General features: G+C 37.2%; 1 protein-coding gene across 5 annotated transcripts in view; it reads left to right on the plus strand.

Moving 5' to 3' along the window:
• Positions 1 to 21,511, plus strand: part of LOC131688723 (obscurin) — a 181,970-nt gene that overhangs the window by 77,843 nt on the left and 82,616 nt on the right. For all 5 annotated transcript variants that reach the window (XM_058973196.1, XM_058973195.1, XM_058973199.1 and 2 more), the window contains exons 2-6: positions 18,434 to 18,558; positions 18,644 to 18,811; positions 19,099 to 19,230; positions 19,299 to 19,475; positions 19,706 to 19,871. In XM_058973196.1, coding sequence (XP_058829179.1) covers positions 18,434 to 18,558; positions 18,644 to 18,811; positions 19,099 to 19,230; positions 19,299 to 19,475; positions 19,706 to 19,871 — 768 coding nt within the window. The remainder of the gene's footprint in view (positions 1 to 18,433; positions 18,559 to 18,643; positions 18,812 to 19,098; positions 19,231 to 19,298; positions 19,476 to 19,705; positions 19,872 to 21,511) is intronic.

Genomic DNA, 21,511 nt, shown 5'->3' on the forward strand with positions numbered 1-21,511 from the left:
ATTAAGTTCCACCACAAATACACACAACTTGTCGTGCTTTCTTCAACGAATTTTATTATAATTTTACACGTTGATTGAAGATTACAGTTTCATTAAACGGGATACCAATGCGCTTTAATGTATTTTATTCCTGTAAAACAAATGACATGTAATATTACACGAACGAAAGTGTAAAATCATATGCTTTTTGATGCTCCCATTGAGTGCATCGAATTCAACCTAATTTTCAATCAAATTTTTGATTCAAGCTATGTATGTTTACACTCGTATTGATTTACATGTCGTTTAAATTTCATTATTCTTTGGTGTGTACAATAAGAACATTTTTAAAGCAGTTGACTGCTAAATGGCCCCTCCTTTCAGCGGCTAACACTTCGAACGAGGTCACGGATTTGATCGTTACCGTTAGCGAAATCCTCTTAGAGCAACAGCGCCTGCCCGTTCAGCGAGCTTTTTTCGCGACTTCTGGAGGATTAAAAAAGAAATCAACGCAAAATTTCCGATAACGTTAAAGTTACATTCATCGATGTGCGTTGACGATGAACGATGAAATCAACGCAAAAATCAACGCCATTAAATTCAACGGAAAAAATATCGAATCAACGATAACGATAACGTTGAATCCATCGGATTAACAACCCTGGTCTTGTCAGAGTTTTTATCCCGAGCAAATTCTCATGGGTGGAAAAACCCTATGGCTTCTTGAATACACTACAAATATGGTCCGTGCCAAATTCCACAAGCCCTAAAAACCACAAAAGGGTTTCGAAAACCCATAAATATGCCACCATATAGTTATTATAAGCATGGAAGTATTAGGAGCTTTTTCGTTTGCTCGGGTAGTCAGTCCGATTTCCGCTATCTTCCTTTAAAAAGGCAAAAATGCCTCTTTTTCTGCTCTGCGATCAACGCCAATTATGTGGATGTCGCTCGCGAATCCAAGAAGCATATGAGATTTCGTGCTAATGTTCCATTCTTTTTGTCCGTCAGATCTTCGTATCGCTATGTTGAACAATATGTTAGAGAGTGCATCGCCCTGCTTCATTCTATATAACGTCACGAACGATTCGGAGGTCTCTCCGGCAATTTTAACGCTTGATTTGGGCCTCCCCAACATCGTACGGTTCAGCTTAATCAGCTTTGTCGGAAATCCATGTTCAAGTATGATCTCCACAGTGCGTTTTGTTTCACTAAATCTTGCGCTTTCCCGCCTTGAAACCCACAAACAGTTGTGGTAAATCAGCTAGTGTATTCTAGAAATTTATCCAGAATTTGTCGCAGGATAAATATCTGATCCGTCGTTTGAAAACCCGCTATAGTATTCGCCGACGAAGAATTCAGCCCCAGACATTTTTCCAAAATTACGTTTAATTTCGAGATTACTAAACATTTATGAATATATGAACATTATGAAAATGAATAAAAATTAATTTCTGACTTCGTCCAACCCGACATTTTCAATGTTAAAACGAATTCAAACTAAATATTGATCGATTACATTTTGACTATTCCACCTTTGAACACTAGTCCCGCGGCTTATTTCAGCCTGATTTCTCCTATGAATAACCGCCACACCGAGGAAGGGTGGGAAAACGAATTATTTTCCATCGTGTGTGAAAGTTCAGTACTCACACCGCAATAGAAACGGTGATCATTTAATCGGTAGACCTTTCTCCGAAAAAAACACAAGCAGTCTAGCTCGATCGCGAAAAGAATGATGTAAGATTTAAATTTTGAGTCACTTCGTCAAGGGGCGTAAGTTGAAAATCGGTGTTAATAAGGAAAATGAACTAATTGAAAATAAAATTTGAATTCCTATTCTTTATTATGCTAGTTTTAGTTTCTTTATCATTGAGATACTTTGAAAGCCACCTAGGACAATTGCAAAAGACAGCACACGAGATCCAGTAAACATCAGTGACACGCAAGAATATGTTGGAACAGTTGCAGATATTAATCATTCTCTCGTGCAGTACGAAAATAAATCTGGCGCTTCTGGTGAGACCAGTTCACATGGTAGCGTGTCGCCTGATATGTATGGAATGGAGGTGATAGGTTCGATAACCGCTTCCATTCTCAACTGGTAGCTATGTAGATCTTAAAAATAAACAGTTTCGATAATCCATGGTTATTTTCCATCTGGAGGTGTAAACACTAAAGAAAGGGAAATTAAAAACGTGCTAATCGTATCGGCTACGATTCGTAATTATTAATACGAGGTTTAGACGGGTTTGAAAGTCACGTGCCAAATGGCGATATATGTACACTCTGTTCTCAGAGGTGTCATGTTTTTCTGCTTGTATCAAAGTTAGCTAGTTGCATCAACGAATATGATTTTCCATGCATGCGGGATATTGCGTTCCCGACACAACAAATCTCTCCAGGGACAAATTAATCGACTGATAGTTGTGTAAATATTTTGAATAGTGCCACAGTTGAGGAAGATTAAATTATTTTCGAAGCACGTATTAATATCCTCGATTCACGAGCTTACAGCAACGATTCGTACAAATCGCAGTACAACATGACCCGAAATGCTAAGCGACGGTTCACTTGTTGAGTCAAGGACACCGGTTACTGTCTACAACAGGAATATTCTAAATACACAAAACTCCGGACGTCAATCGTATGACGTACAGACGCCTTAAGTCAGGAAACGTCGATTCTAGGGCAACTGTCAATTCGTGAGCAGACACATTTACTCGCATGGCTCATAGGGATGCGTCGTTTGAAATCAATACTTAGCCTGTCATTCAGACGTTCTGAAACGCAAGGAAGTCGCCAACCAAGTGCCAAGAAAATAGTTTAAATTCCGAAGCAAATTTCTTGGAAAACGACACAAATGTTGTCTAGAAAACATAAGCTGTTGACCCTGTTCGTGTAGAACAAAAATGTGGTAATCATCAACTCAATCAAACGAAACACAATCGTACTAATCAAATCGCTATCCTATCCGGTAAACTCTTGAATGAGGTTAGGTGTTTATTTTTAGCCAATCTTTGCCAAAACCGTTTCAAATGCGTCCCGTCCCGATCGTTTTGGGTAACTTTTGCAAGCATACGTGTCAAAAATAATTCGACGCGAAACATTTTCCAACGAACTGAATCACTAATTTATGACTAATAGTACGTCGACCATAACGCATACATTTTCATTAGATTGTGCAATGACTTTTTGCATATATCGCACCGGTAAAGTAAATCCGAACATTTCAAAAACATGAATGAATCTAGCATTATATAATATCTTGAGAGGAAAAGTGCTCGGTTGCGTTTCCCCTTGAAAAAACGGCTCATTTCCTCTCAATGGCAGTAAGGCATATGCTTCAGGTTGAGATTAAAATAATATTTTGCACCTTTCTTGCAGTGCGCGGACTTGACTAATACACTCTGCTCTCTGTTCGAATGAGTTGACAGAAAATGAAAAATGGCCTTGGAAATCATTCACGTTGTCGACAAAACATCACGCTAAGATTTCAAAAATGTAAATAAATGCCAAGGTCGAAAAAAACAGTTATCAATGAACTTTAGTGTGTTTTCGGACACTTCGAAACAATATTTACCTATAGCTGGTAGAACCGTATAGACATTGCGTGACACAGATACAAATTAAAGGATTCCCCGAGCAAAAAGATCATGTACAATAGAGCATCGCAATTTTTTTTTTGCTCATATTGTGACAAATGTTAAAGTAAGATCAGGTGCAAAATTTCACATCATTTGGACAATTCTAGACCCCCGCCCACTTCGCTTAAAGTTTTTGAAATTGGTACTATGGGAAAATATGGAGTAAAAATATATTAAACGCTAAACTTTTGAAGTAGCACTCAGAAAATTACAATTCATACCTCTTTTTCAAGGAAATAATCGTAGTATTTGAATGGAGATATTTCTGTTTCTCGAAAAATACGGAAAAGCATGGTACAGGGTCATGACACATGACCACATGAGAAAAGTATCATCCCTGGAAAAAAGAAGGTTGAGGTATTAGGACATTTAATGAAAAAATGTGATTTGTAGAGTTAATGTCAAAAATTTTGATGTTTCAAATTTTACCGGTAACGAATCCATTTTTATTTCGTTCCTAAGGATTTTCCACGTTCAACAAGGTGCATTTTATTAAAATTGAGTGCAAAATAATAGATAAATATGCACGAGAAAATGATAAAATTCAATATGAATGACAAAAGGCCCTATAACCCCAACTTCGCGTATTCGGACATAAAGATTCCGTTAGATTTCTGAGATTTTTTCACAGTAAAAAAAAACTATAAAATATGTATAATTTGCATCACGGAGCAGAAAAATTCTTAAAAATATGGGATTTTGGGGACAAGCTACCCTACTTTCCCGTATTTTTTTAGAAACGACTATTTCCCCATTTAAATACTACCATGGTAATATTAAATTGAAATGCATTGATTGCAGAATTCGTTAAAATCGGGATATGGTGTGTGATCGTACTCATCGCCCTGTCATTCCGGAACCGGAAGTCGGATCCATTAGAAATTCAATAGCAGGGTACGACGTTGTACCTTTAATTTAAGACTAAGTTTGTGAAAATTGGTTCAGCCATCTCTGAGAAAAATGAGTGACATTTTTGGTCACATAAATACACAGGGGCACATACACACACTTACATACACACAGACATTTTCCTTAGTCGACGAACGGAATCGAATGGTATATGACACTAAGCCCTCCAGGCATCGGTTAGAAAGACGATTTTCAGAGCAATTGCAATACATTTCTATTAATAAAAGCAAAAAGGTCCAAAATCAGCCAAATCCCAAAAAGCCCCTCCGCTAAATTGAGGAATTTGACGGTATTGCAAACATCATCAAGTATATTGCGTGCATCAGTGGTACAGAACCTCTGACAGACAATTGCCTCAAGATGGTTATTGCAATACACCGCGATGTTGGCGCCTCAAGAAGACCGAGAGGGCTTATGGGTTTTTTTATGTTTTGTATTTTTTCATACTCTGTTCCAACCCTAACTAACGCTCAACCATTAGCCTGTTCGCGCTAGCGGGTCGTCGTGGATGGCTTTTTGCAAACATTGTTTGTTTTGGGTGTGTTTGCAAACATTGTTCAACGGCTTAATGGCAGCGTTTGTGGACATGGCTCACAGTGGGGGTCAATGTGTGTCGATTTTGTAATAATTGTAGTTTTAGTACTAGTGTACAATTGTGTAGGTGCTAGCCGTATGTCTATCTGTGTATGTGTTCGTCTGAGAATTTGTGAAAGCTTTGTCAGGAATGGATTCAGAACTGGCGTATATGATAGAATAGTGAGTTTTCCTTCCTAGGATTCATTGGTCATTTTTTTCGCTGTTCAATTTGTGCATTCGATTCGATTCATTCGGGTTGGATATATTAAGGAAAGATTATTTAACCGTTAATAATCCTGTCCCGGTCAGCATAACATGAAAAATTCTAATATATTTCAATTGTTATTACTCGTAAATAAGTATCATTTGCTGGAATTTAGACCAGTGGCGTAGTAAGAAAAAATTTCGGGGGGGAAATGAATATTTCCTGTACATATATCAAAAAATGTACAAAAACATTCTGAGCAGGAAAAAAATGTACAAAAACCAACAATTCAGGGAACGGGTTTGGGTAGTCACCCGACCCGCTAATACAACTAATCTTGCACGGAACCTAATTCCTACCTAGCATTACCTTATGGCATTACTTCGGGAAGAGATTTTTTTATGTGCACAGCATACACTCCTATCCAACTGGTTCTTTCAGTAGGGTTACAGCACCCATTCTCGACACAATAGCAGTTTTCGACCATCTGCACAACGTGGCAATTTCTGTATGGTAGTAGGAAAGCTAGCTGTGGGTTAGACTTAGTGCTGAACAATCTGGGCGGCAAACATCAGACTGTTTAATTTACTGAGCCCTTCAGTTCCCTTGTGCCATTGAGCTTCTGACTGGTTCGCGAACTACTCGGTCTAGTCCCCGACGATGGATCTAGCCTACTCCGACGAAGAGTTCCCCGGCGAGAGAAGTTCGAAAGCGAGCCAACCAGCCAAGTGCTGAGGTCAGGTCGGTGATTCCGGTAGAGTAGGGCGTCCGGTTTGCTGGAGCTGCGGCGCGACTGATGGTGTCTCGTCGCGGTCTACGCAGTCTAGTTCCCGGCGGTGAATCTGACTGTACGCTGAGGGAGAGTTCCCCGGCGAAAGAAATTTTCCCGATACCGATTCTTATGCTTAGCAAGTCAATGCCATATGCATTATGTTATACCCCTTCCTAATGAAAAACATTTGGGTAACAAACTATTTTTTCTTCACTAAGGAAAAAATTGTTTAAAATCAAAATTGCGCGTTAAGGGCAAACTTTTCTTTTCGAGAGTTGTCCTACTGGTGCTGTAGAGCTAGGTTCTCGGAAGGGCTCTCCGTCAGAATCACACACTACAGTTGCAGACGAGACAGGCAATGGCGCCCACTAAAACACTGCTTTAGGCCAACTGCAGCGGGATGTGATTCTGCACGTGACATTCATCATACGGTTCAGGTATGTGCGGGCGTAGGGACTTCGCTATCGCATGTATCATCGCGAAAGGCTCGAATATTTGTACGTTAACTTGTTCGACCGCGTGTGCGTTTGTATGTCGCGTGTGCTAACGTGTATGTAACTTCGCGTGTATAAATTCTATTTTATAACAGTGAGTCTTTTGTGTACTCGCATGTTTTTGGATGATTGCGCGTGGACCTTGAATCTGATACTTAATTTTCTGTGTACAGCTCTGGTTCTAGAAGAAAGTGAGTTCTTCCATATCATTAGAGTTCCCGATCATGTCACCATGGAACGTGCTGCCTAGTGGGTATGAACACTATTTTTGAATTGTCGAACTGAATGTCTTGCCTAAGTTGCTAGGACGGAGGGTAAAGATTTCCGGAATTGATCAACTCATGATCGCACGAACACGGACGTTTGTGGGTTCGCGTTTAAGGCCACGTTTTTAAGTTTGTAAGTACAAAAACATTCACCTTATTACCGGGATGTAATCAAGTTTCCGCGTTTGCGGGCGTAGGTGTATGTATATGATCGCGAAAGGCTTAAGCGTTCGTATGTTAACGTGTTTGTCGTGTGTATGTGACTTGGCTTGTATAAATTCGATTTTGTAATTGTGTGAATTGTGTGGTCATTTTACATATTCACGTGTTTTCTTAGATGGTCACGCGGACCGTCATTCTGATATTTCGTTTTCGGTGTACCGATCACATTCTGGCAGGGAGTGAGTCACCCCATATCACTAGAGTTCCCGGTCATGCCGCCATGCAATGTGTTGTCTAGTGTACATGAGCGTCATTTTTATTGGTTAAACTGAAGGTATGACGCTAGGCTGCTAGGATCGAGGGTAGAGACTTCCGAACGGGACCTATTCATGATCGGGCGAGCGATGGGTTAATGCTTGAGACTGCATTTGTAAATTTATAAATGCTACAACATTCACTTAATTATCCGGTTGTTTTAATTTTGGAAAGATCGCAAGTGTGAGTATGTGTGGATGATTGCGATTGCATGTTCGTATTGTAACCATGTTTGTGTTATCGCGAAGGCCACGAGCGCTTGTAAACGTATACGAGAGAGATTGCGAGATTAAGCGTTTGGAATGGAAGAGAATATGCGATTTATTGTGTTAGTGAGAGCTAATATGAATCTGATTTAAGATATAGTTATAAAAAGGAAAAATAAGTCAAGCAAAGATAGATGGAGTTTGAACACAAATATAGATTATTTTTAGCTTTCATGGATAACGTTAAGGTAGAGTAAATTGATCTATGATGCGGGAAATATAAAGATTTTCTATACAATAGTATAGTGAAAAAATATATTAGCTACAGAGAGAAATAGATATTACATGTATCTAAACTACTTTTAGGTGTTTGATGATGTGGTTCGCGTGGATTGGATTTCTAGTCTAGTCTAGTCTACACATACACAGCCAATACATGTAGGGATCCTGGAAAACTGCAGACGTTCGTCCACAATTTTTCTTGTCATTATTCATGTTTGTGGCACATATTGAATATGACACAAGCATTAAAGCGGCCAGGCCAACTGTGCAGCGTACAAAATAAAGATGATTCAACATTATACGGCAATCAAATTATTCATTCAATTAATAATTGTGGTTCGCGTGGATTGGATTTCTTCAAAAACTACGTGTTTCAATTTATTATGTTGAGTTAGTTGAGCATTAACCTTCCGGCAGTCGCACTAGTGCATTAAGTGCACGCTGCTCTGAACATCTAGCGAAATCGTCTTGTAACTGCGGCTGCTCGTTCAGTGAGTCATTTGCGCGACTTCCGGAGGGTTAACTAGAGACTGAATAGTGTGTTTAGTGTGAAAGAGTTTCCATCCATAAGAGATTGTCGTCCCTGTTTCTAGAAACAGCGAATCCAATTCGTTATAGACGAGTGTTACTCGCCATTTTCACGAGCCAGAGCGACAGAACGAGACAGAAGAGATAAAAACACCCACCTTCAATCTGATCATCTCTTACAAATGACAGTCCATTGATCCGAATCGAATGAATCGGTCACTATGCACAAGATGAAATGAGTCTTCGATTAGCTAAACCAATATGTCCTTTCATTCGAAAGTAGAAACATCCATGCCAGCCGTCCACTTAAACACTCGATCTAATGATTATTAGTCATGAGTAAGCTGACCAACTCTGGAGAAAAAATCCGTACACCATTCCGCAACGAAGCGCGATCGTTCATCATGGTCAGGCACACAGTCTGCGAGGTGTACGGATTTTTTCGTTAAAGTTGGTCAGCTTAGTGATGAGAATCAGACGGCCCTATTCTGCGCGGCGTGTGACGTGAGACGACTAATATCACCTCACTTTACGTGACTTTTCTCACCCTATTCTGAGAGTCGACTCGGGTGATGTGAGATTCCCCATTGTGGGTAAATGGGTGTCTCACGTCACCCGAAGTGACTCTTCAGAATTGGGTGAGAAAAGTCACTTAGAGTGAGATGAGATTAGTCGTCTCACGTCACACGCCGCGCAGAATAGGGCCGAGAGATCAAAGAACCAGCACTCGCTCAGTCTCCCACTCTTATCCACCACCCAAGAGCACGCGCTTAGGCTCATCATCGAAGCCCAGGGACATTTGCGCGTTAAGGGCAACCTATAACTGAATTAGTTCTGGAATTTGCGTTTCGAATTCGTCTCATCAGAATCCGACACTAACTTAGTGACAGGACTAACCCAATTTTTTCTTCACTAAGAAGAAATGTAGCATAGGGCATCTTGTATTGACTTGCTAACTCATACCAAATGGTTCGATTTCACTAATTCTCATCAGCTTAAAAATATACTCCTTCTCTTGCGGGACATCACGCTTAACTAAGGGTTAGCTCAGGAACACAAATAATGTCTCCATTTTTGTAGCTAGCATCAATCCGGCGCTAGCTTAGTCCTGTCACTAATTCTGTGTCGGATTCTGATGAAACCAAGTCGAAACGCGAATTCCATAACAAATTTATAATTTTTATCAAGTCCCATGATAAATTCATGAAAAACCTGACTTAAGTGTTTGTTTTGAACTATCAAAGCAGATAAACGTTCAGATTACACGAACACTTTTCACCGCCGTAACGAAAACATTCAAAAACACATATATGTCGCCAGACAGGGCACAACACTGAATAGAGCGGAATGTGTAAACATAAATACAAAACAATTCACAAACTTTACATAACAAATGTTTCTTATACAAATTAGTCTAATCAGATAATATCCTAAACAGGTTGTTTTCTGTAAATTGCAATCATACACGGAAACGCTCGCAATCGCATAGCAACTAAATTACTAGTCGTATTTCTGAAATCGATTAGTTAAAATTTGGTACAACTAAACGATTGTTGATTTTTCTAAACTGTCATTTTTGTTTTAGCATCAAAACGAAAATTGGCAGAAACAACTAATTTTCTAGTTGAAAAAAAATATGCTGTCAGTCAGTCAACACTCAAACTCTTCAATTCCAACGCATATATTTAGTTGGATCAACTGAAGTCATTGTTGATTCAAATCGGCTTTGAATTGAAATTCAAAGTAATTTCAGTTGATTCAACTATGTGAATGATACATTTAGTTAGATCAACTAGAGTAATTGTTGAAACAAAAAACCTGTTTATTTAAATTCAAAGCAACTTTAGTTGTTTCAACAGTGTAATTAATAAATTTAGCTGGATCAACTAAAACCATTTCTGCTTGTGGATTGAAATTTAGAGTGACTTTAGTTGATTCAAATAAAATTATATTACCTCAACTAAAATTATTTCTGGCTGACACGCACACACCCGCATGCGAATACATATCTACGTTCGCACACGGGAGTGTGTGTAGTGTAGATTTTTGATTTTGGAGTATTTCTCAAGAAAATCAAATTCGCAAATCGTATACTATAATACTATTGTAATATTACCGTTATGTGAGTTACATTTTTATAAATACAACAATATGTTCACCGGTATCACTGGTATTCGATCGTTATTGCATGACCAAAGCTCTGGATTATGAAGACTGTGTAGTACAATAATGAAGTGTTATTTCTTCGAAGATACTTGATGATACCAAACCTTTGCTGCTTCCGTTCGTATGTTCGTTTTTCATCTATTAAAAATATATAAATCATTATTACAACAAAGACGACAGGCAATACAAAGGGTCTTAAAACGGAAAAACTATTCAAATTAAAATCCTTGACTTGATATACAGTTTTGTATTTATAGATTTTCGCAACCAATAAAAAAATTACAAACTAAACAGAGGTGGCTACATATATGTGGGTGTGTAGTCTAGCTTATTGGGATATTGCGGACGTCATGGGTGATTGACGAGCGTTCGCCGATGATTTCGAACAATGTTTGCCTTATGTTGGATCTGGTATAGTATTGCTAGGATGCCCTGCTTTCACGCAGGATGTCAATGTAAAAAGTTGGGTTGAATATAGAAGACAAGCCTATTTTGGTAATACATTTACATAATTGTATTGTGTTGAGATATTTTACGTCTGAAACGTATACACATACATGGTGACGACGACCAGTCTAAACACTAAATTGAATGCCACATACCTAGGCTTGTTGATTGCCGTTTGACTATTCTATCTCCAAAACTAATTGTCTTCAAAGCTACGAAGCAATGGTAAAAGCTATCGAAGTAAGGCACTCTCGTATTTGGAGATGACCAAATACGAGAGTGCCTTGTCAGTTGTGACGAAAACCGAAAACAGTATTCCGATGAACAGCATCAGATTCATTACTGCAACATGACCAAACCAAGCTAGATACGGACCATGGCGTAGACCATGCAAAACACTTCGTCACCGACCGTAGCAGGTGTCGTGTGACCTTACACGATCATGGCCAATACCACTATGGTAGTGTATTGTTGTGTTACACCAGAAATCTTCCACTGGGGGTTTATTTTTCGTTTCAGTAATCCGATCATGTTGTAGTCCTCCAAAAAGCACCAGCTATCGTAAAGGTACTCACAAATTTATCTCAACCGGATCTTCCACAACGAACAAACTGTAACAGTCCGGATGGAAAATTTTATGGTTACAGATGTGGGTTCACTATATTATACTGATATACCGTGTTGGTGGTAGAAACTGTTGTTTCTGTACCGCCGAGTTGTAAGTAATCGAACACAAATTGAAGATAAAAGGCTTGTGATCAGAGCTGATGCAACAATCAAGTGCTCTTAACAGCATTTTGTAACCAAGGCAAAGAACTAGAATTAAAACAAAACCATATAACACAACGATTTAAATGATGACTAGAATTAAAATTATAATACCGAAGATTTGAAAACGAAATTTGTTCCTAAAATTAATCAAAATATTTGGAACTGTCAGAAGTTTTAAGCGACCCATGTAGCAGATGGTGGGCAACTATATCGTTAATGCTGTTTACATTCAGATGGCGCTAACAATTTTAATTTGTTTGCGTGGATGTTGTTGGTTCGAATCAAAGCTCGTCGAATGTAAACAAAAGGTTTGTTACACGGAAGTTGCTCCGGAGCAAACAGAGTGACTTACGTGTACTGGAACAAACCTATTAGGTTTGTTCCAGTACACGGAAGTCACTCTGCTGCGTTTGCTAATTTAAAAAAAATATAACGTACTTTTAGTAGTCTTAAAACTATTTGTTTGATTTGATCTGAAAAATTAAGAAATATTGGTTACAATATAGTTGCACCTTCCTTATAAAGGGTTAAATTGACTAACCTTTGAACAATTCTCTGTGAAATGATGCTTTAGTCGCCTTATAAATTTTAAATGAAATAAAAATAAATTTTAAGATAGAGCAACATTTCAATTGCTAATTGTAAATATAAATATACATCGATACTACAATGAAGAGTACATTGACCGATAAACGATCGAAGACGTTAGATGAAGAATGTGGAGAACCCATGCAGCATTTTCGACTGTTGTTGCACTATACACAGCCAATATGGAGAGAAAGATGGAAACATTTGACACTTTTGAGTGTATTAGTATTATACTTGCAAAATTAAGCATGGCGACCGGGGCCCTTGAAGTAAACATCAACATCCGAACGAGCATCCTGATTCTTTAGTGCACGATGAAAAGTGAGAAAAAGCCGAGCTTCACTTCGGATCTATCGGTTAGAACACTTATGGACTTTTTTTACCTCGAAAAAAACCGATTAAATTAACTATGACCGAACCGAAACAAAACATGGCAACAGAAGGGGCCACTATGTCAACTGTTTTCCTTTTCCTCATATCCTCTTGTTTTTTCGGCTTCATCATAGAAAAATGACAACTCCACTCACATACAGAAAAAAATGTGTACACCTGTATACATCTTGATACACAGCGCATCAATTTCGCTCATCATGGGCCCCTTTGGTTCGAATCAAAACTCGTCGAAATGTCAATTGACAACCCGTATAAATCAATACCATTCCAGAAAGCTTTGAAACCAATTCTAAACGGTTCATACAATACTAGCCATATTGTGAATACTATTGATATATTCCATCATTATAATTTTACAATTAAACAGCATGCTCATTTTAGATACCATTTCCAATATTTTTCATGTATCTTATATTGAATATTTGTATACTAGGTTGCACTTTTGTGCTAGCGGTTAATACTGCTGGTGGTCTTTATTATTTCTATATCTGCTCCATAAACCTGTAGTTTAACATGATCAAAAATTCTCGTCTTGCAATATTAGGGCGATAGCTCAATTGGATAAAGCGTCAATCCAATTAGTGTCAACGAAGTTTTCTTCAGAAGATGGCGTGTAACAAAATAAAACTTCATAAATCAATAGAATTGAAATATGAAAAAAGGAAGAGATTTTTGTCTCCACCTAATATTTTATGCATCGCTAACTGTAAAATATGCATAAACTGTAAACTGTTCTTGAATGGTATGTTGTTAAAATGTAAATGGAAAAAGCGTATAACAACCCGTTGTTTATATGGTCGAGTATGAAAAAACGATAATGGTTATGTTCGATTTTATATCAGGCAATGGCTAATCTATTGTTGAACAAACCATATTGAAAATGGTTTTTAAACGTTTGATGCAATGGTTGGCATATGGTACACATTTATGCGGTAATAGGTTCATCCAGAGCGTTCATTTGGGTTTTCATTTTACTAGCGTTGCCAATTATATTTTGATTCCAGCACCGCATGTGGCTACGCCACATCGCTTTTTACGCATACTGTCGTACGGCTTACTCAAACATAGATGTTTGAGTAAGCCGCACAAAGAAGTATTTGATTGAAAAATCTGGCCAAAGCTAAATAAATATTTGTTTACAGCAGAAATTATTATTCAACTAAAATTGTACATAGCATCAAAGATTTAGTATAATTTGTAAGTTTATATTCATATACAAATGCAACAAAAGCTTTTTGGCCAATAAAAATACCCTTTTCTATTATGTTAAAAATGTATTTTCACATATTGTATTTCCAAAGCTTTGGTGTACAGCAATTTTTATTATTGAGGATTTCGGTTGATAGCAAGATTTGCTTGCTTCCGACGGCGAGTCGGCAGCCATCTCACCCGGTGGATACTCAGCGGCTTTTTGATGCTTCGGTTCCTAGGCCTCGGTTATGTGGCTAAGCCGCATCGTACTCGTACACCTTATACAGAGGTTTCGGAAGGGGGGATTGCCTATATACATGGGACAATTATGCGTAGAACGGCAGTCCAGCTCTCTGTTGAACTCCGACGATTTCGCCACCTGGGCGCCAGTTTGACGCTGCACGCAGAACTTTATTTAGTCATCGATACCATACTTTTCTATCTGCCTCTCGTTTCTTCTGCTGTAAATTTTATTCATTAGACATATTCGGTATATCCACTCATTGAATGCTTACTTGAAGTATATGCTAGAAAATGCATAAAAATCACAGCTGAATAAAAGAGACGGGAATAGAAAATATGCTAACTCTGCATATTTTTATTTCTCAGTGTACGAAATGAACCATAGGTTTGTTCCAGTACCAGGAGAAACTGGAAGTACTCCGGAGAAAAACTTTCCTGTACTCTATTCTTCTCTTTTTCCTTTTTGTGGTAGCAACCCGGAATAAAAAGGAGCAAGTATGTTTTGCTCCTGTTTACTCCAGAGTGACTTACGTGTACTGGAACAAACCTATTAGGTAAAATTATAATGATGGAATATATCAATAGTATTCACAATATGGCTAGTATTGTATGAACCGTTTAGAATTGGTTTCAAAGCTTTCTGGAATGGTATTGATTTATACGGGTTGTCAATTGACATTTCGACGAGTTTTGATTCGAACCAAAGGGGCCCATAATGAGCGAAATTGATGCGCTGTGTATCAAGATGTATACAGGTGTACACATTTTTTTCTGTATGTGAGTGGAGTTGTCATTTTTCTATGATGAAGCCGAAAAAACAAGAGGATATGAGGAAAAGGAAAACAGTTGACATAGTGGCCCCTTCTGTTGCCATGTTTTGTTTCGGTTCGGTCATAGTTAATTTAATCGGTTTTTTTCGAGGTAAAAAAAGTCCATAAGTGTTCTAACCGATAGATCCGAAGTGAAGCTCGGCTTTTTCTCACTTTTCATCGTGCGCTAAAGAATCAGGATGCTCGTTCGGATGTTGATGTTTACTTCAAGGGCCCCGGCCGCCATGCTTAATTTTGCAAATATAATACTAATACACTCAAAAGTGTCAAATGTTTCCATCTTTCTCTCCATATTGGCTGTGTATAGTGCAACAACAGTCGAAAATGCTGCATGGGTTCTCCACATTCTTCATCTAACGTCTTCGATCGTTTATCGGTCAATGTACTCTTCATTGTAGTATCGATGTATATTTATATTTACAATTAGCAATTGAAATGTTGCTCTATCTTAAAATTTATTTTTATTTCATTTAAAATTTATAAGGCGACTAAAGCATCATTTCACAGAGAATTGTTCAAAGGTTAGTCAATTTAACCCTTTATAAGGAAGGTGCAACTATATTGTAACCAATATTTCTTAATTTTTCAGATCAAATCAAACAAATAGTTTTAAGACTACTAAAAGTACGTTATATTTTTTTTAAATTAGCAAACGCAGAGTCACTTTTCTAGAACATTTTGTGTGTTAAACGGACATTTTTCAAGGTAAGAGAAAAAACCCGAGGATATATATATATATATATATATATATATATATATATATATATATATATATATATATATATATATATATATATATATATATATATATATATATATATATATATATATATATATATATATATATATATATATATATATATATATATATATATATATATATATATATATATATATATATATATATATATATATATATATATATATATATATATATATATATATATATATATATATATATATATATATATATATATATATATATATATATATATATATATATATATATATATATATATTGGAAGATACGTTTGTTGGAATCGCCTATCCATGGATTTACTTGTAAACTATAAAGCAAAACGTTTGGTTGTTGGGTACTGCTGCTTCGAAATGTTTTCGTTCATCTAAGGCAGTGCTTATGTTGTCATCAATGTTTTAATGTATCTAAAGCACTGTATTTGCACCGTCGTTTGATGGTCTCCAAACTAGTGGTAATTATATTCACACGGTTGTTTTTACGCTCCTAAGGCAGTGCTATTGCCACCACGATTAATGAATATTTAGCAAAAAATATGTTCGTATTTTAAACCATGTAAATTTTTACGGACCTGTAAAGGGTTAATGCGTATTATCTGTTCCTGTTGTGAATCGAATGTATTTCTTTGCAGGTCCAAAATTTTTGATTTTCTTCTTATGTTTGTATAATTGTATAACCGCGATTGCTTCGTAGTACATTTATGTATCAGGTTAATGAAATATCTATCCAAAGTAAATAACAGCCTTTAAGCTAAATCGAAGAAGGTAATAAAGCTTTTAAAACTAAAAAGTGATATTAGTAAAATTTGAAAGAATTCTAGTTAAACTAGAAGTGAAATTTCGCTCACTGTTCCTGTGGTCATCGCAGATGTGGCAAGATTTATTATTTAAAAACAGTTAATTCGTTGTTAATAATTCATCATATTGGAAGCAAATACTTTCCAAATAAAGTTTTAGCTCTTTGATGTACTTTCCTCTATAATATTTGCTATCAGTTTTGTTTTTATTGGAAGCAGATATTCTAGAAAATATCAGATACTGAAACTTTAACACGCTATCTTCACCATTACTAGAGCGTCTTTTAGAAATTCAACTAAGAATAGATTATTTATATGAATACAAATATTGAAGCATTGTACAAAGAACTGAAAGGCGAGTTTAATCTCTTGTTTGATGTTTTGGGATATCTTCTGATTTTGAATATTCATTGTGGTCAGGGTGGAAGAGTAACGGGACGATTATTTTTTGTTCATGATACGTGTAAAGCATAATTGGGCTTCACTCTATTTAATTTTCAAGCACAGCGAGAATGCTCTATATACATAAGCTCCTATAACTTTGATTGTAAACTGAATTTATGTATTTCTATTACTCGAAAATAGAATTGACTACTTGCACTCGTGATTGATAATAGTATTGATTCAGAATAACAATCTCTTGCAATTGGTAGAATTTTTCATATATCATCATAAAAGTATTTGATGAAATGTGTATAGCACTGTTTGGTTACTATCATGTTAAACTGCGTGGATACCCCTGCTTTGACAGTTTCGATCTAAGAAATTGCACTTACTTTAAACACTGGCTACTAAAATTATGAACTGATATTTAATATCACATCGTTTTATATTTTTCTAAAAACAAATACCTCAAACCACACACCAGTAACACAAATTTATTTTGAAAAAAAAATGTTTCTCTGACTTTAACAAAGAACTACTATTTTCAGCGCTGGTTTTGGTTAAAACTCCGTCAGAGGGACTTGTTTTTCGACGTGCTGGATCTTTTTGAACAACGCAATCAAAATCAGCCTCCAAATTCTCAATTTTAACTGAATACATTGTTCTTAGAACAAATTTCGCTATTGGTTTTTATCTTGTTCGTCCTGGATTCCACGCAACTTAATTTTTCTCTTAAAATCAAGAATCATTTTTAGAAAACTATGAATTGAATAACAAATAAATTATTTGATATTTTTTCAGTATTCTTGTTAATTTCATCTTTTCGAAAACAGAAACAGGAATTAGCCGCAGGGCTTTTTTCTATTTTTTCCGGATTGATCAAACAAATATCCAAACTCACCTCTGAAATACAGCTGTTTATATTAAAAGAAAGATCTGTTTGAATCACTTAAATGTTATACGTCTATTGAATTCAATTTAATTCGGGGAAGTAATTTCCACATTTTTACTTTCAAAAGACAAATATTGTGAGCTAGCTGAAGTGTCGTTTTCAACTAATACATTCGTTGAGTGTGCATTGAAATTTTTGTTTTCTCTTTTGCTGTCTTTATTCGCAGACAACTGACAGCTATCAGAAACAACAATATTTTTTAGCAAATTAGTAATTGAAATATCAACAAACACGTCCGTTGTATCAGCTATTTTTGGTTAAATCAGCTAAAACGAAAATCAACAATTGCAATATTGTAATTTTGCGATTGACGGGTTCTCCGTGTAGTTGTTGGCTGATGCTACGTAAACTAGAACCCGAAATGAACCAGCGGGCAAGGTCCCTTGGAAACCAAAATAAATCATCGAACCGAAATCTAATTAATGCACTTCATTAGCGATGACTTACAACATACGGGAAAAGCGACGAGCCACATCCGAAACTTGTTGAACGTTGCGTCAGTTTAATGATCCCGCGCTCTAATTGCAAACTAATTACCTTCTGTTTCGGTGTCTGTCTGTCACATGTATCGCAGATGTACGATATTTTGGTTGTAAACAAAAATTACGATGCCGAAGGACCCGACTCGATCTCGGTACGGGTGGGGGATCTGGTCGAAGTACTGGAAATGGGCGATTCGACAGCGAACAGTGCAGCTAAGTGAGTATCCGTCTATCCGGTCGTATGAGGGTTTCTTTTTTATGAACTAACACATTCTGTACACATCATTTACGCGGCAACATAGAAAGCCAAAGCTAGATCCACAACTGAACGTAGGCAAAACCGAACGCCTGCTGGACAGTTCCCTCTCGAAGCACAAACTGGCCGTCAAACCGAAAAAGAATCATCACAGCTCGCACAGGAGAAGTGTCAGTCCACAGCCACCACAGTATCAGCCAAAACCAAATGAAAAGTGAGTCCGTTCTTCGTTGAATCCATTCGAAAATGTATACTAACCTAACACAACAAAGACAGTAATACTTATAAGGGTCATAGCTGCCCTGCGTCCCCATTGCGAAAAATCCGTTGATGGAGGCGCAAATAGATTGTAACATTCTTGAATTATATACCGCCATTACATGAACAAGCAACTACAAAACAATTTCAATTAATTAAATAAATTCAAATCTGCTCTTTTCGTGCTAAGCCTCCCACATACGTTTCTAATTATTTCCATTATTTTTTTTTTAATTTCCAAAGGTGGAAAGTACGAATTTTCGACGGGGATGACAATGCCAAAGCAGGCTGGGTTCCGGTATCGGTGCTGGACATTATGCACACCGATCAAGCCGTGTTCGGTGAGAAAGCCAACGATGCCGCATATCGCAGAGAGTAAGTAAAAGTTCTGAAAAATATAGTCTAATATTAATTACAACACTTAACTCTTACCACTTCAACAGAGCTGTCGTTCGAGAGCTGATTGAAACTGAAGAAGAGTTCGGCAGGGATCTGCGACAGGTCGTCGAACGTTACATCAAATACATCGACAACCCGGACAACAAAATCCCGCGGCAGATTCGCGATCACAAGGACGATATCTTCAACAACTTTAAACAGATCGCTGATTTTCATAACACGTAAGCATCTATGAATCATCAAAGATGACGGGAATTGGTACTAAATGTTTTTTTCCGGGGATCGATTGGGTGATATCCAACGATTTCCACTAAGCCATGATGACCGAAACGAAGTCAGGTCGTTTATTCGGTCAATTTATTCTCGCTCGTCGACGTCGTTTGGCAAGTGTCATTAATAAACGCTATTTACACTGTTTTCTTCCATTTTCCCCCCTCCCTTTCCCGTACAGAGTACTGATCGAGGGTGTTAAGTACAATGCCAACAATCCAAAAATGATTGGCAAAACGTTCCTGCGGTTGGAGCGCGACTTCGACAAGCACGTTCGGTACTGCCGCGATGCGCCGGTCACGCAGGAGTTTCTGGCCAACAACGATTTCGTGCGGGACTTTTTTATGGTAAGTCATTCAAATACTTTTATCCAAAAGCTTAGTGCAACGGGGAAAGCTTCGCCGACACTGGATAGTGGTGCCCTCTCGGTTTGAGAATGCAAAAAACAGAATTAAATCATTTTAGGTTGTTGGAACGGGAAAATATTGCAAATCAGTAGTACGCATGCTCGTAGGAAATTCAACAGTGATTCTTCGGCTGTTGCTGGGATTTGATCATAGATTAAGTAGTGTCTGGTATTACTTTGGGTTCCATCGATCAATGATGTGAAGAAAACAATCTCAGACGTTATGAAAACAGGACCGTGAACAAAAACCATATGTTTTAAAACTATGTTCAAATTTTCTACAGTAACTTCTGCATAACCTTTTATTCGAAGAAATATTTATTTTTGTTTCGTGAACTTCACTCACGGCTTCCGCTATGTCATTTCCAAATCGTTTTTTGGTACGTGAACTAGTTTACAACTTTATGAACATTATTCATAATCGTAAGGTTGACTCGTGATTTTATTCATACGTTTGTGAATATTATTTACGGTCTAACTATACGACGTGAACTGATTCATGTCTTATTACATCTTTATCCCGATCTGGTTTTTGTGGTTGTGAATAAGTACACATCTTCGAAACAGTCTGAATATTTTTTCATGAACTATTTCACGAAACTCGGAATATTATTATAATATCCTTTCATACATTGTGAACTAATTCATAAGTTCTGCCTAATAAGAGCGACCGAAAATAAAAGTCGCAACGACAGAACATGCTTCGTAAAACCCGTTTCAAATATATTAGAATATAAAAACCAGATATAAACTTCGTGCATAAATATCGGACTGGGACATTCCTTCGTAAGAGTCGAGTAAAAAACCTTCAGTAAAAAACCCGAAAAAAATACATCCGATTGTTACCAAGTAGTTTTTGTTAGCCGACTTGAACATTAAGATATACGGATGCTCCTACGAATGATTTATTTATTTTCAAACGATTTTTATACTGGAGGTTCATCCTTGCCGAATTGTACGGATGAGAACTTTTTCAAGCTATTATTATGTTGACAGATTTCTGTCCGATTTTTTTGCTTGAAGTTTATTTCAGATTTTATTATATTTATTATTTTATTATATTTATTATGTTTGAAACCTCTATCCTTGCGACTTATATTTTCTGTCGCATATATATAAGTCACGTTTTACCATTCATACTCATGAGGTATTTCACAAAAACAAAATTCGTATCCGCTCTCATGATGTAATTCATAAAATACGCACTTTTGTGCACGATACTAATATTTTCATGTGAAAAATTTCACAGAGCACAGGATTCTATCCATGGTTTTCGTGAACTAATTCATGATTCCCAGCTTTTATGGTGGTGGGGGAGATGCAAAAGCGTGTGATTGGATGCTGGCCGGTCAGTGACAGAATGTGCAGGTTGAGGATCAAGGGTCGGTTCTTCAACATCAGCATAATTAACGTGCATAGTCCCCACCTCGGATGTAGCGATGACGACAAGGACGAACTCTACGCACAGCTGGAGCATGAATACGATCGCTGGCCAAGACATGATGTCAAGATCGTCATCGGTGACCTTAATGCTCAGGTGGGCCAGGAGGTGGAATACAGACCGGTAATTGGAAGGTTCAG

This window comes from Topomyia yanbarensis, chromosome 3 (assembly GCF_030247195.1).
Source record: "Topomyia yanbarensis strain Yona2022 chromosome 3, ASM3024719v1, whole genome shotgun sequence".
Taxonomy (NCBI): domain Eukaryota; kingdom Metazoa; phylum Arthropoda; class Insecta; order Diptera; family Culicidae; genus Topomyia; species Topomyia yanbarensis.